Source organism: Miscanthus floridulus, chromosome 18 (assembly GCF_019320115.1).
Source record: "Miscanthus floridulus cultivar M001 chromosome 18, ASM1932011v1, whole genome shotgun sequence".
NCBI classification, from domain to species: Eukaryota; Viridiplantae; Streptophyta; class Magnoliopsida; order Poales; family Poaceae; genus Miscanthus; species Miscanthus floridulus.
The window spans coordinates 123,420,125-123,447,310 of record NC_089597.1 but is presented as its reverse complement, the minus strand read 5'-3'; the positions used below and the strand labels follow the sequence as shown (position 1 = coordinate 123,447,310).

General features: G+C 45.7%; 2 protein-coding genes across 2 annotated transcripts; one reads left to right on the top strand and one right to left on the bottom strand.

Moving 5' to 3' along the window:
• Positions 1 to 12,419: 12,419 nt before the first annotated feature.
• LOC136524558 (transcription elongation factor SPT6 homolog) lies at positions 12,420 to 17,713 on the bottom strand. The gene is made up of 14 exons (XM_066517883.1): positions 17,698 to 17,713; positions 15,566 to 15,698; positions 15,188 to 15,449; positions 14,954 to 15,106; positions 14,737 to 14,844; positions 14,270 to 14,650; positions 13,985 to 14,095; positions 13,549 to 13,871; positions 13,407 to 13,418; positions 13,282 to 13,319; positions 13,172 to 13,218; positions 12,900 to 12,989; positions 12,729 to 12,788; positions 12,420 to 12,569 (listed from the first exon to the last, which is right to left on the bottom strand). Exons 1-14 carry the CDS (start codon positions 17,711 to 17,713, stop codon positions 12,420 to 12,422), a joined length of 1,884 nt encoding a protein of 627 aa, XP_066373980.1.
• A 2,037-nt stretch (positions 17,714 to 19,750) lies between these two features.
• LOC136519774 (EH domain-containing protein 1-like) lies at positions 19,751 to 25,358 on the top strand. Its single transcript, XM_066513142.1, has 16 exons — positions 19,751 to 19,960; positions 20,060 to 20,139; positions 20,241 to 20,309; positions 20,408 to 20,465; positions 20,552 to 20,604; positions 20,697 to 20,739; positions 20,816 to 20,877; positions 21,394 to 21,507; positions 21,673 to 21,775; positions 21,865 to 21,914; positions 23,194 to 23,322; positions 23,401 to 23,652; positions 23,750 to 23,829; positions 24,087 to 24,213; positions 24,303 to 24,446; positions 24,859 to 25,358. The coding sequence occupies exons 1-16, from the start codon at positions 19,876 to 19,878 to the stop codon at positions 25,042 to 25,044; spliced, it is 1,635 nt and encodes a 544-aa protein (XP_066369239.1). The 5' UTR covers positions 19,751 to 19,875; the 3' UTR covers positions 25,045 to 25,358.
• Positions 25,359 to 27,186: the final 1,828 nt, after the last annotated feature.

Sequence of the window (27,186 nt, the reverse complement as noted above, 5' to 3'; positions counted from 1 at the left end):
GAGGAATGAACCAATCACAAGATGAAGATTAAGCCAATCACCGGGAGAATGCAAATGACAAGAGACAACCGATTTTTCTCCCGAGGTTCACGTGCTTGCCAACACGCTAGTCCCCGTTGTGTCGACCAACACTTGGTGGTTCGGCGGCTAAGAGGTGTTTCACAAACCTCGTCCACACGATTGGACCCCGCAACAACCTACCCACAAGTAAGGTAACTCAATGACATGAGCAATTTACTAGAGTTACCTTTCGGCACTCCGTCGGGGAAGGTACAACTCCCCTCACAATCATCGGAGACGGCCACGAACAATCACCAACTCGTGCCGATCCTCCACCGCTGCACCAAGCCATCTAGGTGGTGGCAACCACCAAGAGTAACAAGCGAAATCCGCAGTGCAACACGAATACCAAGTGCCTCTAGATGCAATCACTCAAGCAATGCACTTGGATTCTCTCCCAATCTCACAAAGATGATGAATCAATGATGGAGATGAGTGGGAGGGCTTTGGCTAAGCTCACAAGGTTGCTATGTCAATGAAAATGTGCAAGAGAGTGAGCTTGAACCGGCCATGGGGCTTAAATAGAAGCCCCCACGAAATAGAGTCGTTGTACCCCTTCACTAGGCACAACGCGGGCTGACCGGACGCTGGACCCAGCGTCCGGTCGCCCGATGTAAGCCACGTGTCATTCTGAGTTAAACCTGAGCCGCCAGATTTCAACGGCTATGAAGCGACCGGACGCTCTAGCACAAGTGACCGGACGCTCAGATCCCAGTGTCCGATCGTTTCCAGTAAGCTCCCAATACCGACTTTTGCCGACCGGACGCGTCCGGTCATGCCCGACCGGACCCTGTCAGCGTCCGGTCACGCTGTGACTACTTACTGTGCTGACCGACAATACGACCGGACGCGCTCGGTCATGCTTGACCGGACACAGACCAGCGTCCGGTGCTTAACCCTAGACACTGTGCCATCCGACAACTCGATCGGACGCAGCCCTTCAGCGTTCGGTCGCTGGGTGATCCAGCGTCCGGTCAGTTGACCGACGCCAACATCTTTGCGACCAACTCCATTTCACTTTAAACTTCTTCACCTTTGCTCATGTGTGCCAACCACCAAGTGTATCACCTCTTGCACATGTGTTAGCATATTTTCACAAATATTTTCAAGGGTGTTAGCACTCCACTAGATCCTAAATGCATATGCAATGAATTAGAGCATCTAGTGGCACTTTGATAACCGTATTTCGATACGAGTTTCACTCCTCTTAATAGTACATCTATCTATCCTAAATGTGATCACACTCACTAAGTGTCTTGATCACTAAAACAAAATGGCTGCTACATTTTATACCTTTGCCTTGAGCCTTTTGTTTTTCTCTTTCTTCTTTTCAAGTTCAAGCATTTGATCATCACCAATGTCATGATCTTCGTCATTGCTTCATCACTTGGAGTAGTGCTACCTATCTCATGATCATCTTGATAAACTAGGTTAGCACTTAGGGTTTCATCAATTAACCAAAACCAAACTAGAGCTTTCAGGAGGGCCGGGCGACGGCAGGCTTTTATGAGGCGGGAGGGGGGCGGCGCGAGCGCCCTCACCTCTGTTCGACGTAAGACAGAGAGAGGGAGGGAGGCTCGCGGCGCGACATTAAGTCGGCCCTGCCATGCCGCGAGCGATGGCGCGGCACTGCTGCGCCAAGATATGCGGCATGGCAGCGCCTGCCACGTCAACTGGTCAGAACCCTTGCCCCTACCACGTCATCGTCTTTGCCGCGCCGCCATACATGGCGCGACAGCGTTGTTTGGCTGCGCCGTGGCAATAGGCATGGCCAAAAGTGTTAGATTTGAAAAAAAAACAGTGTCAAATTTGAAAATAGTTTTAAAAAGTGTTAAAAATAATATAAAAAAAAGTGCCACGCCGACACTGCTAACATGTGCGCAAAACTCTTGCAGATAATGCAGGCAAGATGCAGCCAGGAGCACTCGAGCACAACGGACGGACATCAAATAAGCCCTAAAAAAGCGAAAAGTTTCACAATGGGTCCAGAGGATCAAATTCGCAGGAGACGGTAACAAAATATAGCCACTATGTACATACATGCATTATGTAAGGCCGTCGTCCAAGATGCAACATCAGCAGCTACAAGGCTAGCAAGTTACAGATAAGTGGCAGTTTTCTCCCATCCCAACAGTATCAGTATGTACACGAGTTGAGGAAACGGTTTCATCTGATAGTTCTCGTCTGAATTACGATTCAGCAGGAGTACAGAACACACCCATCAGTCCATCATCCACCGCCAGTCCACCACCATACCCCCAGCAGCTTCCACCATCCTGTGCTGGGACACGACCTTTTTGGCACCGCCACTGGCTGCCCCTCAGCCCCCTACACTAACGCCACCGCCCACCAGCAACATCAGCAGGATTCGCAGCTGATCCCCAGCAGCCTCCACCGCCACCAGTGCTATGGTTGCTGTCACCGCCAGCTCCACCCCATCCAGCAGCATTCCTGCCTCCAGATCCTCCGTCAGTACCAACACCACCCCAGGAGGAGCCACTATTGCTGCCTGTACCCAATCCGCCTCGGCTGCTGCCAAAGTTACTGGTCCATCCTCCACTGTTACCATCACCACCATTATCGTCATCGCCAAAGTTACCTTGACCACGCCCACGTCCTTGTCCGTGACCATCAGAGCTGTTCCTTGAATCAAACCTCCTTCCTATTTCAGAGAAAACGGGAATACAAATAATGCTCACATATCTCAGAGGATCTTCTAAATTCTCAACAAATGTAATTAGTCAAATCACAAACAAATATTGAGAAAACAGTGCTAAATCTGGCCACCAGCTATATCAAAGTCAGTTTGACTAGATATTAGTAAAAATCCACAGCAATGTGTTGACAGTCTGGGAAGCTTACTAACAGAAAACTGAAAGAAAAACACAAGAAAGAAATATTTCAGACTCATACAAGAAACAAAACCAGATGAATATTACTTCTATTTCAAATATGGCTTTTAACTCACACAGCATAAAGTGGCACGGGAATCACCACAAGTCCACAAGCATGCTAACACTATCTTCAATGACACTAGCAAATCATGAGAAGAACAATAATGCTCTACTTGGTGAAAGTATTATAATTCTAATCCATGCAAAGCATCTCAAAGATTATCATAGCGAAATATGCATATAAACTTATCAACATCATAAGCTCATTAATAACTGACCTAATCTTCCAGATAAAGGTCTGTCCCTATAATTACCATCTCCCCTCCAACCATCATTTGCATCACCAGCACTAGCACAACCACCAGAACCCCAAGCTGAGTTTTTCATAGGCACCACTGCAGCAACATTTTGCATTGATGGTTCAGCATCAGATGGTCGTTTGTCAATATTCTTCTTGTCAATATTCTTCTGGAAATAGGACACGAGGCGGTCAATGTTGTCAAAGTCTCTCTTCCTGAATCTGAAGCCCTTTGGGTATAATCCGACATACTCATGATGCGGATTTGTTCCCCTAATATATGACAATATAAAGGTTCCCGGATGCTCATGAGATATGCCAAAACTATATACTATTCTCATGGGATTCTCTGCCTTCTCTGCCCTGAACATCTCATCAACCTCATTTTTTAGCCCCATCCTGAATTTACGGTAACAGAGCATGCTTTTGAGGTGTCCAACCAACGGGTCCACATATCTGTAATTAACCTGTATATTATATGAAAATTAGGGTTGTGAGAGGAAGGCCCAGTTACCTAAAAATGAAAGAATACCAAGTAACTGCAGCAAAATGTTGTCACAAAAAAATGAATGTGGAGAACTGAAGCTGACAGAAAATAAGTGAGAAGACAGGGGAGTGTATATATCAGGTGCACCAACCTCATCGAGGTCTTCAAAAGTTTCATTGTCAATTGTTAGTGTTTTCCCAGGCGAAGGGTTTCTTTGTGATCCTTCCCACCTTCAGATATCTCCTTGTGTGCATAAACGCCATCAGCAATTTTTAGGGTAAGAGTCAAAAATGATGGTCCCCTAGAACTTGCCCGGATCACCTTTTCACCAGGCTCTTTATCTGATAAAAACTGTTTAAAGAAAAGAGTTTAGATAAGATGGGCATAGCATAAGTGCATAACAGAAGAGAAGAAGCAGAGTGGAGTTAGTTTAACAAGGCAGCTAACCTGCATGGCTTCTTCTGCTGTCAGGTTCTTAAAGTGGGGATGCACAATCATCCGGGGCTGGAAATGCTTCTTTGGAAGTTCCTTTTGCTTTCGAGCCTTATCTTGTGCAGTCTGTGAGGTCATGTCTTGTTCATGATAGTAAGGATCCTGATCACCTCTGGAGAATGGTGTTCCCCTCATTTTACTAGCCTTGCAGGTTAGGTGAACCATGAACCTATTTTTATTCAAATTACAAATTTTGCCAGTTAATACATCACCTTCACGTAATTGCGATGATTCTGGATCAAAACCCTCATCAGAGTAGTCGTCTGCCATAACTATGGCTTTCAAACCAGAATCAAACATGCAAATTATTTTGTTCTCCTGTATATTGCCAACAGTTACTTGAACAATCCTTCCCTCAGATATGGTATCCTCTGTTTCACCAGAAAGCATCCAGAACTCCTCGTCTGGGGTTGGCTCGATATAGGGGGTTCTCCAATCAGAAAAACAGCACAGTAGCTCCGTCTGTATATCACACAGTGTTTCCTTTTTACGGTATTCTTCTGAAATGCTCTTTATATATTCATCAATATCAAGATTTCGAAGAAAATGCGGCCTTTCTCTAATGTGCTCAATCACCAACTCTTGCATGTCATCGTCCATTTCATTCATTTTATGTGGTGCATCCTCAGCATAGATATCCTTAGCCAGTTTTTTTTGCTAATGCATATGATTCAGGATGGATCCTTGTGTCCTCAAGCATATCAATGATTTGAGGACTGGCACCTGCTGCAGCTGCACCACTCCGTCTTACACGTAAAAACCCAGAAGCATTCATGAATACTTTCCTGCCTAGAGGTTCTACAAGATCCTTGCGGCTAAAAATTGATCCCTCTCTTACCAGATCCGCTGAAGCTTTGCGTGGACCCAGGCCAGAAATAAATTGTAATGTTGAAAAATGCCACTCATGGCTAGAAGCAAGATTAATATCGAAACCTATCTGATTTGTTGCATCAACCATTACTTGCTCAGCAACTTCATACTTCTCATCAGGAGTGAGAAACTGTTCCAGCGCATGCAGTTTCCAAGAAAGTATCTCTTTTCCAGGTCCACATAGTGTAGCAATCATTGCCAATGGATTCTGAAGGTAACGTCCAAGTGCCACAGCCCTCTTCACAATGCCTGTATAATGATTGAGGTAACAGCTGTTTGTAAGTTACTGAACAGAAGTAACATTAGATCACCATGTTTTTTTTTTGACGGTCAACAGGGGGAGGCGTTCCCCACCTGATTTATTTGATTAGAATTGCTCTGAACGTCCTCATAATGTACAGATATAGTTTATAGAAGCACCTCGGCTGTTACAATTTGTCTAAGCGATTAAAGCAGCGTAAGGTCCAACGTTTCATCCCTGGCCTGTTCTAGCCATTTCTAAGCTATGACACCATACGTCGGCGACTTGCTTTTTCTTTCTCGGAAGTCTGAACCTCCATTGTTCTGCAGCAATCTTGCATTTCGTTATCAGCTGATCAATCGAAGTTGATTCTTGTCTGAAGACCTTTGCGTTCCTAGCCTTCCACAGGTGCCAGCAACCCAGCGCTATGAAGGCCGAGAACTCTTCAGCGGGTATTCCTCTAGTCGTTGAGATGGTATGTAAGGATTGAGTTGTGAGTTGCAGCATCTGTGGTAGATGAAGCCTCTGCTAGAACACAGTCGCAATGGGGCAGCCGTTGATGATGTGCTCCGGTGTTTCGTCGGCCTCGTTACATACCTCACAGGTTCTATCATCCAGTATTCTCTTTTTTTTGTAGCACCGATCGTGCATGGATTCTTCCTTGAAGTAGAAGCCACATGAAAAGCTGCACTCTAGGTGGTGCATGGTTGTCCCAGACAAAACTGACCCTTGGGTCATCCGGTTGTCCCTTGGCCTTCAGTAGTTTGTAAATAGCAGCACTGTCCAGCCCTGAATCTCCCTTGCTAAATAATAATGTCCGTTGGTCCGGTGTTTGCGAAAGTGTGGTTGCCCGGATGATCTGTAGTAGGTGATGCAGTTCCAAGCATGCCCTTTGAGACAGGCGCGGCACCAGAGTCCGCTGCAGGCCGGTGTGCAACATTTGGGATACTGTAGCCTCCTTGAACGTACAATGACTGAAGAGTGCCGGGTAAGTGTCAGCAAGTGCCTCATCTCCATTCCAAACGTCAGACCAAAAGGAGCAGCTGTTTCCATCTCCGAGGGCAACCGATGTGATAGCTTGATAGAGAGGTAGAATTTGTCGAAGCACCCTCCAGTGGTCACCATGGATATCACCACTGAGCGTTGCAATTGAGGCCCGTCCCTGTACCCATTGTGCCCATGCTGAAACTTCGGGGTGATGAAGCTTATGTATGAGTTTGAGCAGCAGGCATATGTTCTGTGTGCCCATGTCCTTGATCCCCAGACCACCCGGGTCTCTTGGCTTGCACACATTGATCCATGCAACGAGGCAGTTTGCCGGGTTTGATTTTCCTGTTTTTTCTGCACTCCACAGAAAGGCACGTCTTCTTCTATCCAGTTGATCGATCACTGATGGAGGCAACTGCAGTGAGCTCATGAAGTAGACCAGTTGAGAGTCCAGAACCAAGTTAACCATCACAGCTCTACCCATAGTGTTCAATAAGCTTGCTTGCCATGTACTAAGATATCTGTCAGTCTTCTGGATATAAGGCGTGTATGCTGACAGTGGTAGCTTGTACACCGATAGTGGCAGCCCCAGGTAAGGCTGTGGGAAGGATTCTTGCCTGCAACCCAGAAGCTGAACACATTCCTGGGTTATATTGTCATTCATGTGAATTGGCACCAACGTGCTCTTGCAATAATTTATATGCAATCCAGAGAAAGATGCAAAATCATCAAGAATGGTCTTCAGAGCAGCAACCCCAGTGGTGTTGCCTTGAAGGACGATTAACGTGTCATCCGCATATTGGAGTACTGCACATGGTAAGCCGTCTTCCGATGGGTGTTTTATCTCAGAGCATCTAGCAATCATACTCTGAAGAGTCTCAGCAACCAGCAAGAACAGGTAAGGCGAAATCGGGTCACCCTGACGAAGGCCTCTCTTGCAATTGATCCAAGGTCCTGGGCATCCATTGACTAGTACTGCTGATTTCAAGGAGGTTAGGAGAGAGCTGATCCACTGAATCCATTTGTCAGTGAAACCCCTCGCGGATAGGATACTGAATAAACCATCCCAGTTCACTGTGTCAAAGGCCTTGGCAAAGTCCAGTTTCAGAACTATTGCAGGTTTCTTTCTCTTGTGACACACTTGCACCAGTTCCAAAGCATATACGAAGGTATCTGAGATTGATCTCCCCTTGATGAAACCTGTCTGGTTGATGTTTATTAGCTTTGGAATCTCACCCTGCAGTCTCATGGTTAGCACTTTTGAGAGTATTTTGAGGCTGCAGTTCTGTAAGCATATTGGCCTAAATGAGTCAACATCCACCGCTGCCGGCTTCTTGGGTATCAACACCATATGTGATCTGTTAATCGGATCCAGGCTGATCTGTCCCCCATGAAAAGCAGACATGAAGTTCATAACCTGCACCTTTACTGTCTGCCATGCTGCTCTGTAAAAGGCCGGTCCAAACCATCAGGTCCCGGAGCACTATTCACATTCATTGATAACATAGCTGACTTTGTTTCTTGCTCAGTGAAGGGTGCTGTTATTGATCTGCTTGGTGTGCTCGTGTCTCCGTAGATGTGCAGCAGATTCGAGGGCACCGAGACACCGGGTACCCCGATAATTGACTTGAAGAAATCTGTCAGAGCCACTGTCTTGCCCTCATGACTGACAACCTCCTGACCATCAACCCTCACCATTTTGATGTAGTTGCTCCGCAGTCGTTGGGTTGCCTGTGCATGATGAAAGGCGGTGTTGGAGTCACATTCTTTGATTGCCCGTTGCTTACTTCGCTGCTTCCAGTAGGCTGCTTTGGCTTTGATCTGCTCCTGCAAGGTTTCTTGAGTTTGTCTGCGAGCCTGAAACTCATGTGCTGACAGTGGTCTCGTCTCTTCAAAGAAATCAAAGAGTTGAATAATGAATTTACAGTTTGGAATTAGGTAATTGGGTGCCCTTATACACCTCGACCAGACCTTCGCCGCTGCACGCGTCGACTTGATGCACGAGGCCAGATGCCCGACGGCGTCTGCTCGTTCATGCGTCTGTTGCCAACCTGCCAGGACAGTAGGAAGAAAGGATTGATGTCGAAGCCAGGCACGTTCGAAACGGAAAAAGCCTGACTTAGGAATGCATGTGGAAAGCGACAGCAGAAGCGGAGTGTGATCCGAGGTCGGTTTAGGGAGGGAGGAAAGGCTAGTGAGTGGGAAGATCAAGTCGAGATCGTTGTTAGTGAAGACCCTGTCAAGCTGTGCCAGGATAGGGTGTGGCTGGCCGTTGGTCCATGTGTACAAACGATCAGAAAGGTCGACTTCAGACAACCGAAGGCCTTGGATGGTTTCATTGAAAGCATTGGATAGTGGCACACTAAACTGCCCATTGTTCTTGTCAGTGGCGCAGCGCACAAGATTGAAGTCCCCCAGGAGGATCCAGGGGCCCTGAATAAGATTCTGTGTTGTGAAGTCGCACATACCGTGCAGGAATGGTATTGAGCCTGCGCGTTCCGATGGACCGTAAGTGTTGGTGACAGTGAAGTTGAGGTCTGAGGCATTACAGACGAAGACAGCGGTGAGAGTGTGAGGTCTGATGAAGTGCTGTTTCAAAGTGAATAGGGCGGGATCCCAGGCCATCAGAATCCCCCCCCCCTTGTGCCGTCAGCCGGCGCAAACACATAGGAAGAGGAGAAGTTGACAGGTAGGAAGGCTTTGGCTTTGTACAAGTTTATGGTGTCAAGTTTGGTTTCTTGGAGGCAAATTATGGAAGGTTTAGCATCAGTAAAAACATCGCGCACAACACCACACTTGTCCGAGTCACCTAAGCCACGAACGTTCCACGAAACGATGTAAAAGCAGCGATAGTTCAGACTCATTACTGAATATTACAGCACCAACGAGGTTCAGAGAGTTCACAACAAGCCGAAGGCAAGGTAGACAGCGACAAGTTACAGAAGAAATAAACTAAGATAGATGCACCACCACCCCAGCGAGCATTGGGGAAGCAGTGGTAGCCGCCGGAGTTACTGTTGTAGTAGCAGATCATATGGCAGCATCAGTCACCACACTGGTCGCGCCGTCGTTCTTGCATCCGAGGTTGGCAGCGGACATAAGCTTGCGCAGCTCGGCCACCCCCAGAGGCAGCCTGTTCCGCGCCAATATGTTACGCTTGTTGACGTGATTCTTCAGCGTCTTGGAGCACCCCAACAGGGAGTTGAGGAGTGCTTTGCGTTGGACCACCTGTGTGGTCATGTCCACGAAGTTGGCCGATGCCTTGGCCGCAAGGCGCGAGTTGGCCCTCCTCATGACGGTGGAGCCAGCATCAGTAGCGCCCGCATTAGCAGCGGCAGCAGCGCATGGGCGGTGGCGGTAAGTGATGATGCCCGGTGGCGGTGGCAACGTGCTGACAAGAGGTGAGGCGAGCGACGGCGGAGGAGCAGCGACGCTAGCCGGGCTCGTAGGGCCCGCAGCAACGCCCACGTTGTAGTTAGGCGGCTGCGACAAAGGCGTCGGCGAGCTTGGCGGCGAGAGCGAGGAGAGCATACGCGCGAAGGAGAGAGCAAGCCTAAGGACGACCTGGGCAGAGGGCGCCGCGGCCAGGTGCTGGCCCCCCAAAGGATCAAAAGCATACTGCCGGTTGTTCCCCTGTTCGTGGCTAGGCTGTAGCGGTGGGTACATCTGGTTGTAGTAATGTGGCAGAGGGCGCGCCTGCTGCGCACAGCTGACAGGACCCAAGGGCCCAAGGCTGGGACCAAGGGGAGGAGGAGCAGGAGGGCCAAAAAAGCACGCCAAGTTACCATGACTGTCAAGCTGGTACTCCCTTGGCCAAACACGGATCGACAGGATTTTGGCCACGCACCCTTGTCGTCCAACCCCCTTCGGAGCGGAGATGCGCAATTCATAAGGGAGTTCCAGGCGGTCATTGACCTCAAGGAGGAGACGGAGTGATGCATAGTTATTCTGGGTCAAGCACTCGGGATCAATCTCAGCCACATTGCTGAAACCCCGGAAGCACTCATGAATCTTGGTTTCATACCAATGTTCATTGGGGAAATCGACCACGGCCACAAAGGCTAGCCATGTCGGGATACGGAAGAAGCGATTGGAGGTTTCCTTTGGTTTTAGAAGCAACAGAGTTCCCCCCTCCCCATTGATGGGGCCGCGTCGGTGCAGGGAGTCACGGTCCCCGATCGATGCGCAACGAAGGATCATCGCGCCACGAGAGGACGGGATGAGATCAACTGGTAGCAGCGGCGCCACCGAGCGAAGGGCAGAGCGGATGAAAGCACTTACCTCCATCATGGGAACGGAGGGCTCGATGAAGGCAAACAGGAGCCTCTCAGTAAGATCGTCGTGGCCAGGCGACACCCATGCATCAGCATGGCGAGGTCGACCCAGCATCCAGGAGTCGCCATCGGAGCCGGAGCTGTCCAGCTCGCCGCTCTCGTACTCGTCGCCGAAGGTCTACGGACCGTCGACGCCCCGACTGATGAGGCCGATTCGTGGCGGCGCAGCATGCCTCAGTCCGTCGGAGCTCGGCTACGCCGGGTGCAGGTCCATGCGCAGCGGCAATGCCTGATCGCGCGCAGTCGGTGATGCGGGCGTGGCCTCATTGCCCGGCACGCCACGGACCACGAACTTGTCAATGCACTGCGGCGAGGGCGGACAGGGCGGACAGGACTCCCGCGCGAGAGGAAGGATGGACTGTGAGCTCATCACCTCCACAGAGAGCGGCCCCGCAGAAGTGGATGCCACCATGTTGGCAGGATCAAAAGCAGTGGTGGGCGGCATGTTGTCCTCATTCCCCAAGGAATGCGGCGATGGATTAGGTTGCGGCGCAGGCGATGCGTTATCAGGCCGGGCACGGCTAGCATGCGCAGAGCGCGAGGAGGCAAGGTTGCGGATGGCCGGCGACAAACGTCGCGCAGCAGCGCGGAGCACACGGCGGAGCGACATCCGGCACTCGTGGCTCCGGTGGCCTGAGAGCCGGCAGCGACGGCAGTGGACTGGATCTCGGCAGTCCCGCACACGGTGATCAGAGGCGAGGCAGCGGAAACAACCTTTGGCAGGAGCAAGGGGTTTGAGGGTTTTTGCAGGCACGGTCGACGCGGGTGGCGGAGTAAGTGCTGCCTGGAGGTACGTGCGCGGGCGCTGCGAATTGAAGGCGCACACGCGCGACGCGACATGCACGCCTGCCGCAGGCGCGGAGACACGACCGCACGTCGCGCCCCTGGTAGGCAGCAGGGAGGGATGAGAAGAGAAAGGCAGGGGAGGTACAGTTAAAAGATACGATGGAACATTTCCAAACAGAAAATCCGTTGAGTGGGAGCCAGGCTGTGTCACAGCATTGCCAAGCTCAGCAGACGTAACAGCGGTGGGTGGCTCCGTACGTCCGTGAGTAAATGCATCTTCCACAGCCTGGAGTGGAGGTTTGAATGGAGGTAGGAGGTTGGAGGCTCTCGTCGCCGCCGCCATGGAGTGATGAAGAAGGAGCTCGATAGAGCAGAACCGTAGGACACCACGAACGACGAGGACGTTCGCAATGTTTTGATTTGAGACCGCAACTTCGAACACACCGTCGTTAACGCAACGCACACTAAGTTGACTCGGACAAGGCGCTAACAGATAGTGCATCGAGTTCCTGATGAAGAAAACATTGAACCGGGGATCGCGGGATGGTGGAGTTACCCAAATGTGTGCTGGAGCCGAAGAAGGAGCGAGGAGGTCGGGGATCGCAGTGTCGAAGCAGTCGGAGAGGAGTTGGTTTTGGAGGTAGAAGCGGGTTGGCGAGGGCGGCACGACGAGGCGTCGCGGGCGGGCGGCAGGCCCCGGGGCATTAGGGCGACGCTGAGCGGGCGGCGCCGGAGGTCCAGGCTCGCCGGAGGGCACACGGGCAGGTGGAGGCGGTGGGGGGGGGGGGGGGGGGGGGGGCCGGGGGGGGGGGTGGCGGCGGAGGCGGGGGGGGGGGGGGGGGGGCGGCGGGGTGCTGCCTCCCGGGTCGCCATCGCCAGGGCTCTCGAGAGAGGGAGCCATGACCATCATGCTGGCTTTTGGAGCCACTCTCCGAACCAGGCATCGATCGCCATGTTGCTACTATAACTACTATACTGAGTGGCCAGGAAGTTGATCCGAAGATATTCGAGAGTTCTCATACAAGCGAGGCACAGACTCGTCACCATAGACGATGCTAAGATTTTTCATGTGAGGGATAACATCTCTGGGATTATCTTCTACGATTCCCTTGTAAATAACCTGTCACAAGGATAAATGCCAATTTAATGTTAGCAATGAGAGCATTATAAAGCTTAAAAATGAACTTCCACCTAGTACTGTTGCAGGACAGTCCAAACAGACAGAATAACTGAAAATTTAACCAACTAGCTATTATATACACACAAGCACTGGAAATACGTTCACCCAGCAGTTGAACCTGATATGCTTCATAAAACCTAATGGGTTGCCTTGATGCATCTAAGGAACAAGATTGTGACATCCTACAAGGTGAAATCAGGAGAGTAACAAAACCATAATAATAATAAAAAAAACTGTGTGCAGCAAAGACAATAGCTGATAGCCTGATACTATGTTCTGCAACAGCACGGTGAACTCGGAAGATAACACAACTATAAAACCAGATGCTATAAATCCTGTGCAAATGCTGACAATAACACCCTGTTCATAAAGTGGCCGGATTGTACAACAGCATGGTAATATGGAACTCATCAGTCTGGGGCCAACAGCCAACTTAAAGACCTTTGTGCAGGTGCGACTATATAAGTCTGGAAGAAACATATTACATGTTCTAATGTGACTAGAAATGAATTTGTATACCCACAAATAAGACAGAATAATACCTCATAAATATCATCCTTGAGTTGTCTGCAATTGTAGTTTGATGCTCCTACACACACAACATGTGGTTGATGATCAGTCATAAACTTTAAAAGTTGTTGTCGTTGCTGACCATTCTTCTTCTTCTGCTCCTCGGTGACACCTTGAGACCTGTTACTGATAGAACCCACATGTATAACATCAACCAATTCTCCTGATGAGTCTAACCTCCTCCTTCTTCCAAGGAGCAACAGTTACCTTGTTCCACAACTGTTTCCCATATTCCATATGGAGCCAATGTTTAGCTTTTGCTGTCAACAGTGATCGAGCCTCCTTTTCCATTGATGGAAGAAGGAAACTGAAGAAGGCATCATCTAGTATCATCTTTCGTTGCTCATACCACAACTGTGCAGACTTGCTGACACAGTCACTTAGATAATTCTCACGTGCATCAGACATCAGTTCATTCTTAGCATCTTCTAGCAATTTTACAGTAACCTTGAGAAGCTTATCTTGTTCTGCTTTCTGAATAAGAAGCCACTGTGCATCTACAAACTTATCAAGTGGTTTTTCTCTCAACCACTTAACACCCGATAGTTGATGATATGGATCTATGATCGTATTGCCCTCAAGTGTGGGACATGTTGACACAACTGCTTTATTCATGAAGATGCCTCGAATATGCTTTCTTACAATTGGCTCACGACTTATCTCAACTGCAGCCTGATAACAAAGAAGAAACAAGGGGACATGGAATGTTGTTGTCAGCTCAAATCAATCAACTAAAGTTTTGTGCCCTACAAAAAACGGTCAATATTTTGAGGTCTATTAAATACCATGTGTCTCGCACTGCGAAGAACATCTTGTGGCCTTTCAAACATTGCACATGTGAAATTTGCAGCAACCACTTCAGGAGAATCTTTCCTGCTATCAAGCTCACCAACATCCTGAAGAATCATATTACACGTAAAGTGTCAAACTTGGAATGATTTTTTGTATAAAAGAATTTTCTAGGGCATTAAAATATATGCAAACAATGAGTAGGTTGCACAGGCAGAATTCTTACGTCAAAAAAGCAGGAAGTATTGTTCTAAAAATAAGTGTCAACATAGATCACATACAGGTATTTTTGTTAATGTTAGATGGTGACCAAATTGCTCAGAACTGTGCCCAAATTGATTGGCAACCTCCCATAACCCTGCGTTGTGACAGATCCTGTACAAGGATTTCCTCTTTGGACGTTTGAATTGTCCTTCAACTTCACCAGGAGGAAAATGTAAATTGAACTTTGCATCAACATCCTCCAACTCTTTCTCAGATTTAGCATCCTTTAGCGCATCAATGATAGAATTATAAAGTTGCCTGTTTAGTTCCTGCCTTGTGACATCTTCTATCCTCTGTTTCTCATCATCAAATCGTTTCTCATAGTACAACTCTAAAGCAACCTTGCGCTTCTGAAGAAGTAGCCACTTTCTGTCTAAGGTCTGAACTGCCCAGAGCAGCTGTTAGAACACAAGATTTGCGTCAGTAATTGCAAATAGTTGGTCAGTTCAGGGAGAGGAACCAATTTGTCATGAAGAATACTTACCTTATGCCACCTCATTTTGGGCACATCATATTCATTACCCTGATAAGAATCAAGATTTTTTAGCAGGCTTGAACATTTCTCCTTTCTGTACATTGCAATGAATGGAATCTGACAGGTAACAAAGACTAAGTCAGACGAGCAAGCATAATAAATTGTGAAGCAGATTTGCACAAAATTTGCATACTTCAAATTTTTTGACATGCAGCATGGTCAAAACGTTAGCAATGTCCTTCTGGTCAATATCCTTGTTCAATTCATCACCGAAAAAGAACAGAAACCCATCGCCAGTTAGTTGGCTGTGTATCCATAAACTTTCTTCCTCTATCATCGTGTTATCCGTCGGAGGATCGCCAGTCAACTCATAAGACAACTGTCATAAAGAAAAAGAAACTAATCATATGGTCTTAAACTAAATCAATATTTAGTGAAAATCAAGTTAGCTGGTACATACCTGCACCCTCTCAGGCAATTCATTTTCTTTTATTTGCCCATCTTTTGTTGTCATATACTTCTCTTCAAGAATAAATGGCTCAAACTCGTCTTCAAGCCTCTTCCCTCTCAACTCACCTGAGTTAGAAGCCTCCCTCTCAAGCCCTTGCTTTCTTCGTGCTAACAACACATCAACCTCACCAAATATGTCTTGGGCCTCTTGTAGAGCAGATGATGATACACCTGCTGCGTGTCGTGGTACCTTCTTTTTAAACTTCATCCTTCTACAAGTATATGCCATTGTACATATTACTTGGAGTGAACACAGTAATATGTAATTTTGCAAAGTGCCAAAGACATGGAACTGGTTGGTGAATGATAGAAACACAACGAATCACACCTTACAACTTGGCCATTCCCATCAATTTCATCATCATCCACAATGAAACCTCCCAAATCATCTTCGTAATTACCAAGCTCCTCAGTTTCCTCTGCCTGCTGGTCATCCTCATAGTCCTCAAAAGGCACAGCATCTGAGGAAATAGAATTGGAATTGATTGAAAAATAGTTTCAACCACGTCCAGGAATAACAGGAATAAAAAACAGACGCTAGGGAATCTTCTGGTCCAGCTATCTCGATGGTCACCAAATAAACACGTGCACGTTCTGGCTGTTTCCCTCTCCTCTTGAGCCGCCGCACGAGGCACACGCGTAAGTCGCCTGACGCCTATTGCAGGCTAGGGCCTTGTAATCGTAGTTTTGCTTACTCCCTTGCAAGCCAACGCACAGCAACAAGCATTCACTTTTATTTTTTTTCTTGATTTTCTCAAACCAGCATCAAATTATCTGTCTTCTTATTTATTTTGCTTTTCCCAAATAAGCACTCATCTTTGTCTTTTACTTAATGAATAACTTCAACACGAAGAAAAAAAATTAAATTAGCTTGCGAGCCAAACGAGTCAGCTCGAGTTGCCAAACGAACCAAGCCGAACCGAGCTTCAACTCGTTAGTATAACGAGCCAGCTAAACCAGCTTGATAATGAACCAAACCATGACAAGACGAGCTATAACGAGCTGGCTCGATATCCAGAACTACCTGCAGCCGTCCGTGTTCACCGTGGAAGGTACTACTAGTAGTAGCCACTACTTCTTGTTTGATCCCTCCTTGTCCGTTTTCTTTGATTCTGATCACACTTTTTCACTCATCAGGCCCTGCCCGGCACTTATTTAATTCATGGAAAAAGAAACTTTGCTTCAGGCCCTTCTACCGCTGAAAACGTTCTGAAGGTATACTGTTGCACTCACGCTTCTTTCTGTAATAACAACATTAATTGAACACTTCTCAATTGACTACCAAGAGTACAGGAGGAACCGATAAAAACACTTGTCAGAAGATTTGTAGCACATGTTGTTACAGACCATTCTAACGTCCTTGCATTGTTGGATTTTGTGTGATTAATTGATTAATATAGTAACGTGGATACAGTTTTAATTAGATTCCTAAATAACACCAGCCATGTTACTAACCTACTATTGATGCGAAAAGTGACCAACAAGTAAATATTTGTAGTTTTGTCGTACGTTGTGATCGGATGTGGCCTAGCATGCAATGACATAGGATTTATACTAGTTCAGGCAACGTGCCCTACGTTCAGTTTCAGTTGGTCGGTGACTTTATTCGTGAGCCCAGATGCCCAAAGTTTGTTATGGGGTTACAAACGAGTAAGAATGAGAAGAGGGGTGTTAAAGGCCCGGTCGGACTCTGAACCGAATGGCAGAGAGTGACGGGTGCTCTAACGTGCGCTAAGTATTGGAGCGTATGCTCTGTGTAGCTATCGAGTTCTAGAGCTATTGAGCTGTTCAAGTCCTCAGGTCGTCGAGTCCTCAAGTCATCTAGCCTTTTCTTTTTTTGAGAGAGGCTTTTAGGAGAGAGCATATCCCCTTTTATAGTTGAAGATGATAGCTTTACGAGTCAGAGAGAGAGTGTGTGTCTACGTGTGCTACCTAGTCTTGTTGCCCACGCTGTTGGGTACGAGACAGTTATCGACGCCCACAATACTTTTATGTTCAGACGCATCTGGCAGGCTCTACCGTGTTCGTCTGGTACGGCAAACGTTGGCGCCTATAATATTGTTTGTGCTCTGACGCGTCTGGAAAGTTGTATAGTGCCCGTCTGGCATGGCCTGGTGGTACCATCCTGTAGGTGCGCAGGGCATGGCAGGGTACGGTCCTCGGTATTGCGGTTGACTTGAGCGCCTTACCTTATCTGCTCCGCCTGGTCCCTGGGCCCTCACCGAGCGGGCGTCCCCGGTCAGTCGTTCCCAGTCGGTCCCGACCGTATCGGTCGGGAAAGAGCAGCGAGCAAAGGTCTGGCGTATTCTCGGTCGGAGACGGAGGTCGGAGCCGGACTGTGGTCCCACCTTGGCCAGGCCTTCCGGTCGGGGACCGGATCGTTGTCCCAGCCTATCATTATGTATCTGGGGCGGTCCAGACGCGCGTTGTCGCTGCGCCGTCTGTTGGGCTGGATTTTACAGGGAAACGAGTCCATTGGGGACCCCGGGTTTATGAACCCGACACTTACATTCTTACTTAAAAGGTTCATCCAAAGAAAACATACTAAAAAGATCTCCTAAGCAAATTTTTTTACAAAAGAGATGTCTCGCCGATAAGTTAAACTTTTGATAGCAACAATGATATAACTTGTTTTAATGATTGATTGGCAACTATTAGCACGCCTCTTTACTTTCAAGACAAGAGAACCTCAGCTCCTAGCTTGATGCATGCTGAGATGGTCCAACTAATAAGGCATAAATACTAGTAGGACATTTAAGCCATATCCTCTTTAAAAAACAATTTTTGAATATGGATTACGTTTGTTTCTTTATTTTTGAAGGACGATTCAAAAACTATTGTCGAATCTGGCTCCTGCTCTGAAATAAATAAAGAAGAATTACCTTTTTCATCTTGTTCGGTTGAAATATCCCAATAAATCTTGCATTGAGAAGGAAGAGTCTGGGTTGGTGTGTTTGCTGCAGATGAATTCATTCAAAAGGTGCTCCAGTGCACCAGGAAATGATAAGTGTCCAAAGGTGAAAGCACTAGAACGATGTGAATGCGATTATTGCTCGAGGTAAATTTGTGCTCTGTACTAAAATATCGTCTTCCATTCAACAAATATGTTTTTTTTTCCTTCTATCCAGATTCCGAGTGTCTTATTCTTTCATTCACTCTTCACAGTCAGCGCGACATTGGGAAGTTCCTTGAGCGCCTCTACACCTTCGGAACTTGGATGTATTGCATCGGTATAGTTTGGATTGTACATGAAATCATCCAACTACGACGCAAGTTTAAGGCCTTGGATTCGGATGACCATTAAACGTGCAAGATCCAATGGCCTCTTCCTCCACAGCTTACTATATCATGGTTTGTAGACAGGGGAAGTTTGCTTATATACGGTGGTATACCATCATGGTTCCTCTACATGTCATTGAAATTGGGAAACCCATTTCCATGTAAAGTTTTGTCTCTACCTTTTGGTCAAGACAGACCAGGCATTTTACCTCTAGGACATGTAAAAAAGTTAAATTGGCAGTTCATTTAGAGCATCTCAAATAGTTTCCAATTTTTTTTTTTGATAAATCAATGAGTTTTTCAAGTGCCTAAAAAAGAGTTAGGCACATATTTGTTGGTTCCTCCAACAGTTTTTAAAATCTGAATCCTAAAATATAGAATATAATTTTGCATCAAAAATTCCAGACTATTTATAAATTATCCTAACTATTTTTATACTTTTTTTTCTTATACATTTGCACTAGGAACCCTTTTCTTACTCTTTATTCTTCTCTACGTCTTTCCACCTTCGGATTGGTCCATGAATACGCGCGTATATATTGGCTCAATCAGGTCGATTTTTTCAAGTGTGGAAAGATTGAGAGTTGAGATAGGGAGTTGTTAGAGAGCAGTTTTTAAATCTTGCCAAAAAATCAAGATTGAGAGTGGGTTTTGGAAACTCTTGGAGATGCTCCTACAAAGCTCATGGAGTTGCTCGCTAAACGAAAAAAAGAGTCAAACCATTTTAAACTATATTTTATTATAAGATATATTTTCATTGTATATGTATTTTGTATCACTATATACTCAAAATGGTATATGAGGGAGTGTATATCTGTATTTTTTTTATAAATTTGTTCAAACTATGGAATATCTGATTGACTTAGAAATTAGGATAGAAATAAAACGGTACTTCTTCATGTTAAATTATAAGATATTCTGATTTTTCTAGATATATATTAGAGTAGATAAAAATAAGGGAAGTGCTATTTTTTTATACTACGGAGATAGTAGAATCCGTGCACAAAAAAAGTAGGCGATCACAAGTCGGCACATCTGATTTCTTGATACTACACCCGGGCTGATCGACTGATCGATCCTCGGAAGAATAGGACACGTAGGATCCGGTCCACTCCCACTTTATCCCATCCGGCCCTCGTGCCACGAGCTGGCACGGCAGCGTCAACGCTTGACGGTTGACGCGTTCGCCAGCCCTCGCGTGGGTTCGAGCCAAACTCCACGGCCGCACCACCCTCTACTCGCTCAGGTAGCCCATGTGAAAACTCTGTTCCTGTTTCCACACGGTGAGGCCACGTCGTAGGGTTTTGCTTGCTTCGCCCGGCGGTAAAGCGGAGCGCGGCCACCGCCGCGCGCCCGGCCATGGAGATCGGGCAGTACCCCGCGAGCAGCTGCTCCAAGGAGCACCAGAAGATCTACCAGGAGTGGTTCGCGCTCGCGGACGCAGGTCCGATTCCCCCCTGCTCTGCTCTGTTCCCCCTCGATCCCCAATCCCCTTCCCACTGTTGTTCGCCTGGATGTGGTCTTCTAATCGACGGTGTTGCAGACGGGGATGGCCGCATCACCGGTCCCGACGCGATCAAGTTTTTCGGCATGTCCAAGCTCTCCCGCGCCGACCTCAAGCAGGTGCTGGCTCTCGCTACTAATCCTTTCCTGTTTTGTTCTGCTTGCGGAGCTATTGGTTTTTATATATGTGCCATTTTTGTCCAACCGTGCTGCGATTCAAGGTCTGGGCTATCGCGGACACCAGACGGCAGGGGTACCTGGGTTTCCCTGAATTCATCACGGCGATGCAGGTTTCCCCTCGTCTATTTGATGTTTCTGTTGTGCTCTCTGTTTCCACTAGGTGATTTGGGTCATTGTTCGTTACTAATGGGCTTGTTTCAATTGGCAGCTAGTCTCTCTGGCACAAGCAGGGAATGAGATTACTCAAGATAGCCTTAAACGCGATGGTTGTTGCTAGCCTCCAAATCAAGCCTACTTGATTGCATTATGCTTATTTATTTACTGCTAACAAGTTTAAGGTTATATCTGACAGATTTGGTCAGTTTGAATCCACCTGTGATGGAAGGTTTGGATGCCCTACTTGCGGTAATGCATTACTATGCCCTTACAGTTTTTCTGTATCGAATTTTTGCTTTATCTCAATGCCTTGTAGTAAATATGATGGCAACTGCTTTCAGAAATCTAAGCATTTGGTGAAGCGTGTTGATCCAGAAATGGATGGTAAGTAATGCACTCTTTAACAGGAAATTCATGCTTGGGGGAAATCTATGATGCAAACCTTTTTTTATCCATGCAGGATACCCTCAGGAACAATCCCATTTAACAAACAAATGGTTCAGCTCAAAGTCATCAAAGAAGGTAATATTCATGTAGTCATGTCATCTTCACAATTTTCTTCTGTATGCTCCTAGAATATCGCTCTTGTGAATATCTATTGCATATCAGCACCAAAGGAACTTTTGAGGAAAATTCTGGTATATCCTCATTAGTGAGCATATGTTGATAGATCAGTTATCTGTCTTTTTACGTTCGCAAAAGGAAAAGGCAGCAAGTTTACCTGTTTAGCTTGTGTAAGCTTCTGTAGCTGGTTAACTATTTATTTTAATTGTATCTTGTCTGTTAACGAGCTTGGAAACAATATGATGCATGTAAGTTGTCTAAAAGGAAGCCCACAGTCCACCAAAATGTTTGCAAGACAACATAGCTCTCAGTACTTGTGTTTCTATTATGCATTATTAAGCAACAGAGATATTTTTGTGCCAATATTAAGACCTTTCCCTATATAAAGAAATGCTGTCAGTTGACCCTAGTTTTGTCAATGACACATTTATCATTATTGCTGATCTTTCCATTTATGGTGTTATATGTAAACAGATACCTCTGACTGCTGTTACTTCTGTCATTGATGGCTTGAAAAAACTTTATATCGAAAAGTTGAAGCCTTTGGAAGTTACATACAAGTTCAATGATTTCGTCTCCCCTTTGCTGGTACATACTGTATTCCCATTTTCTGGATACTTTAGGAAACAGAAATGACTACTTTCCTGTGTAATCTATGCCATCATTATTGTTGTTTCCTTCTCAATTTGTTCAAAATAACTCCCTTTCATGCAGAATATTGTTAATCCTTTTTTTTTTGTGTGTGTGTTGCAGACAAGTAGTGATTTTGATGCAAAGCCAATGGTTATGCTCTTAGGTCAATATTCTACTGGTAAAACAACTTTTATCAAACATCTGCTAAGAACAAGCTATCCAGGTTTTTTTACCTACCAGATGTACCTTCTATAGTTTCCCAGGTTTGTTCAAGTAACATGCTGTCTGACAGTTTATGTTTTGCATTTGCAGGTGCCCATATTGGACCAGAGCCAACAACAGACAGATTTGTAGTTGTCATGGTAAACTGAACAAAACTTAGGATTTCTCTTTGTAGGTATAATAGGTGCATCAAATGATTTAAACTTCTTATTATGATTTGTGAAGTAATTTTAGTTGAAATGATGAACGGATGAAGCAATCCAACATTTTTCTCAAAACTTTGGATAGGGAATTTACATTGTTAGTTACCTATGGGATCCCTCCTAAGATGTTGTCTTTACAGATTTTAGAATCACATAGTAGTTGATAGATAATGACACAGATTGGAGTATGACATTATGCCTTTGAATATCGTCACAGTTTTCTATATATAGTTTGTAAAATCCTCAAGAGCATGTAAAGAGTTTTCTACATAGTAAACAGAAGGGTATAGGCTGATCTAGGTTCTCTATTTGGTAGAAGTATTAAAAAAATAGCGCTAGTGCTGATGCCATAATTTTCTTAGGTGCTACGGCTCGCAAAATTATCAGCCTGCCATTTCTTTTTTATTTCGTTTTTTTTTTTTGTGGGGGGGGGGGGGGTTCTTCCTATTGCCAACAACAACAAAGCCTTTAAGTCCCAAACAAGTTGGGGTAGGGTAGAGTTGAAACCCAGCAGAAGCACGGTTCAGGCACGTGAATAGCTGTCTTCCAAGCACTCCTATCTAAGGCTAAATCTTTGGGTATATTCCATCCTTTCAAGTCTCCTTTTATTGCCTCTACCCAGGTCAACTTCGGTCTTCCTCTGCCTCTCTTCACGTTACTATCCTGGCTTAGGATTCCTGTTGCCAACAAGAACTAAAATTAGTGCTTTTGGGATGCATTGCTTGTTCATTTCTATAATATGTTTGGATCTTATTGTCTTTTTGTGCTTCGTGGAAACACTGTCAATTTTCTGGCTGACACCTGTTGCGTTGTGATTAGCAGCCTGTACCTTTTTCTCTAAATTTTCTATGAAATGCTGAGCTGCGATTATATCTCCAGCCATCATATTTATGATTGTTTCTGATTCCTTAGGGTTTGTTGGGAATGTTAGCTAATGTAAAAGAAGCATAATGCACACATCTCCAAATCAATATTAAAGTTTAAGTTCATCATTGCTAGATTTATGCAAATTCTTGCTTGTGAAACTGGCAATAGATACTAAGCACCTATTGGCACACTCTTTTTGTCCAATTTCAGTTTTTTCAACCTAGGCCAATGTAACTGCAGTATAAACAGTATGAATTGCCTGTGTGCCACCTATTACATTACCACATGTTTTATACCTATAATACTTTCCCCTTTCTGTCGCTCCAGTTAACTTATGTATGCTTGCCAGTCAGGACCTGACGAAAGGACTATTCCTGGAAATACTATTGCTGTTCAAGCTGACATGCCTTTTAGCGGTCTTACAACATTTGGGACTGCATTTTTATCCAAGTTTGAGTGCTCTCAGATGCGACATCCAGTAAGATTTAATTTTGATGCAAGTGAAAACCTAAAAGGCATGTAATCTGGAAACTGATACCAAACATTTACCTTGAAGCTGCTAGAGCATATCACATTTGTTGACACACCTGGTGTTCTTTCTGGTGAAAAGCAACGCACGCAACGCAGCTATGATTTCACTGGCGTGACATCATGGTTTGCTGCGAAGTGTGATCTTATTCTTCTTCTGTTTGATCCTCATAAGCTTGATATCAGCGATGAGTTCAAACGTGTCATTGGATCATTACGTGGACATGATGACAAAATACGTGTAGTTTTGAACAAGGCAGATCAAGTAGACACTCAACAGGTAGTATTTGTGGATCTTTTTGTGTCTTAACTCGTGATGGGACATTTTTCTTTGTTTTGCTCTACATATTAATAGTCCTTTTCTCATTGACATGCAGCTTATGAGAGTTTATGGTGCATTGATGTGGTCTCTTGGGAAAGTATTGAATACACCTGAGGTTTCACGTGTTTATATTGGGTAACTTCTGATACCCTGATCTTCTTTATTTCACTATTTGGTATTTTATGATAGATTACATAAGATCTTCAAATTGTAACTTCAAAATTACTAGTAGAGTATTGATGTTTTTCATTTACTTTATTAAAGGTTGACTCGGGTATTACTGGATTTCTCCATTACTTAAACAATAGTATATTTGAATCTTGTTCTGGTATTGACCTTAGATCATTCAAGTGCCTGCAAATCATTCAAGTAACTTCCATGTTTGTTTGTAGATCATTCAATGACAAACCAATAAATGAATCAGCTGTTGGTCCACTTGGAAAGGAACTATTTGAGAGAGAGCAAGATGATCTCCTTTCTGATCTCAAAGATATCCCCAAGAAAGCCTGTGATCGTCGGGTAATTTTTTTTCTTTTTTCTTTCCATGTGTTTTTTGAGTCCTAACTAATTAGTTTTTGCATATTGACATCAGTATTCTGTGCCTGCAGATCAATGAATTTGTTAAACGTGCTAGAGCTGCCAAGATCCATGCTTATATAATAGGCCATCTAAAGAAGGAGATGCCTACAATGATGGGCAAAGCAAAAGCCCAACAACGACTCATAGACAATCTGCCCGATGAGTTTGCAAAGGTATGTATTTTGAGATTCTGAACTTCTCTAGTCGATATAAGATCATTGTAGATTGAAGAGCCGCAGAGGTCCTTGCTTATGTTGGCAACTTAGGATGGAAGCTTTTGTCTGTCAGATGTCCTCTTACCACTTTTTTTTTTTGGCGTATCATGGCCTCGTGGCTTGTTTCACCTAACCAGCTTGCACCTTAAGTTTCGATTATTTTACTACTTTGCGCATTCTAAAATAGTGACAGTAAGAGCTGGTTGAGTTTGCCGATGGTGTGAATTCTGGGCTCTTCCTGTTTCATTTCAGTTACAGACTTACAGTGTCCTCTCTTTTCTTTTACTGGATGCCATGTGAAGCATTCACTTACATATCCTTTCCATATAATTTTCATGCTCTAAGCAACAACTGCTGTCTGGTGGAATAGGTGCAACGGGAATACCATCTTCCATCGGGAGATTTTCCTTATGTGGAGCACTTCAAAGAGGTCTTGAGCGGGTATAGCTTCGACAAGTTCGAGAAGGTCAAGCCCAAGATGATACAGGCCGTGGATGATATGCTTGGATATGACATTCCAGAACTTCTCAAGAACTTCAGGAACCCATACGAGTGAACCCATACAGGCGGTTGAAGGATGACTTTGATCTGCACCAAAATGAGGGATTGAGTGGGGCATGGATTGATGCTGCCGTCCATAGCTTTGGAATTGTCAGGCGACGATGAATCATCGCGATCAAGGTCCCGTGGGGCGCTCATTGCCATCCATGCTTCGCCATTGTTATATAACTTTATGCATAAGCATCATAGAGCCATTGCTCAAACTTTCACTAGACATCTGGTCATGTAAAATCGACTAAATAGTGATCTTAAATGAGTATTTATTCGTTTCCTCAAATGAGTATTTATTCGTTTCCTCAAATGACTAAATAGTTTGCATTAAAGAATATACTGCGATGCTCATTGTTTCCTCAAATGAGTATTTATTCGTTTGGAATAGCTGGATAATGTGGTCCTGTCAATTATCAGCCCATGAAGAATATTTGGACCACAGTGGGGTGTTGTCCTGAGCATGGCTCCTTGTTTTGCTTTTATGTGAATTTGTTCATGAATGTCGTGTATGTTGTGGTACTGCAAACTCCGATGTTGCAAATATATTTTTGAACGATGAACCTTTGAGAAATTAACTCAAAATAAATTTGTCCATCTGAGATTGGAGAATACTGTTGTTTTTCTGTCCTGCCTGATAAACATTACAAGAACTAGGGATGGCAATGGGGCCCGATACTTGATCCTGGTGGGGAATTCATCCGTTAGGGGATACAGATGGGTTGTTTTTAGTCCCCACGGGGAGCTTAATGGGCCAATTTTGATCCCCATCGGGAGAAGAGCGGATTAGAGAACATTTCACTCCTCCCCGTCCCTGTTACCCGCTGGGGGCCCGAGTAACAATATCGGCCCAACAATTCAACCAAGCCCATGAAGCCAACCCTAGCGTCCGGCGGTCCTGTCTGCATAGCGCTACGCCTCTACTAGCGCTGCGAGTCGCGACTCACGACGCCCTGCCTCCCAGAGTCCGTCTGCCGCCGCCGGTTGACGAATCCCTGAATCGTCGCGCGACTTTCCATCTCCCTGCCGCCGGTTGCTGTTTTTCCATCTCCCTCTGCCCCTCGTCTTCTTCTCCCCATTGCCATCCCGCTCCCGCATGCCGCATGCGGCAGACGACAGACTGGCAGGCGACTTCGCTCTCCGCAGTCCGCACTCTGTCAGTCAATCTCAATCCCTATCGTCCACAGGCGCCCAGCGGCTAGCGCTAGTGCGCTACGCTCATCTTCCGTTCTTCTCCCGGCCCGGCGCCCGACCGACGGCGGCCATCCCCCATGGATACAGGAATAACAGGATGCACCATGTATTGCCGGTGAATCCTTCTTCCTTCTTCCTTTTCTCCCATCGTTAACCCTTCCGATTGGAGTGTCCTGTTTGTCTACTGACCCAGAACCTCCCAACCGCAAACCCACCTCTCAAGGGACGACGACGCCTCCGACCGGCCGCCACCGGATCCCACCGAGAGAAGCAAGGGGGTGGTTGCCGAGGTCGCCGGCGCTGGATTGGACGACCCTATGGAGGCCGCTGCTGCCAGAGCGAAGGATGCAGTGGAGGCCGCTGCCGCCGGAGCGAAGGATGCAGTGAAGGCCGCCAGCGTCGGAGCGAAGAAGACCATAACATTGTTGTCCACCAAAGCCGCCATTGTTGCAGGTGATCCCAAGTGGCTTCCTCGACCACCTGTGGCCAAACCTGCTGATCCAAAACGCCGCCGCTTGCAGGGAGGGCGCAATATTATTCAGTCACTAGGGTTAGTACACTACACAAGTTTGCATTTGATTTATTTTGTTGTCTATTACTTACTCTGTTACTTATTTTTAATTAAATAGTTAGGCAACCATAAACTGATTGAATGGTCCATGTTGTTTGTTTTGAATTGGTATTCATGTCACTTTATCCTGATATAGCTAATAGGCTGATTTGATATATGTTGGTAGAAATGGTAGAAACAGAAGTAAATAACTATATTGTTGATTTGATATATGTTGGTAGAAACAGAACTATATTAGCGAGTATTGTTGGTAGAAACAGAACTATATTGTTGGTAGAAACAGAACTATATTAGCGAGTATTGTTGGTAGAAACAGAACTATATTGTTGATAGAAACACCTTTAATGGTATTTTCTGTTTAATTAACTGCAGGCTACAGAAGCA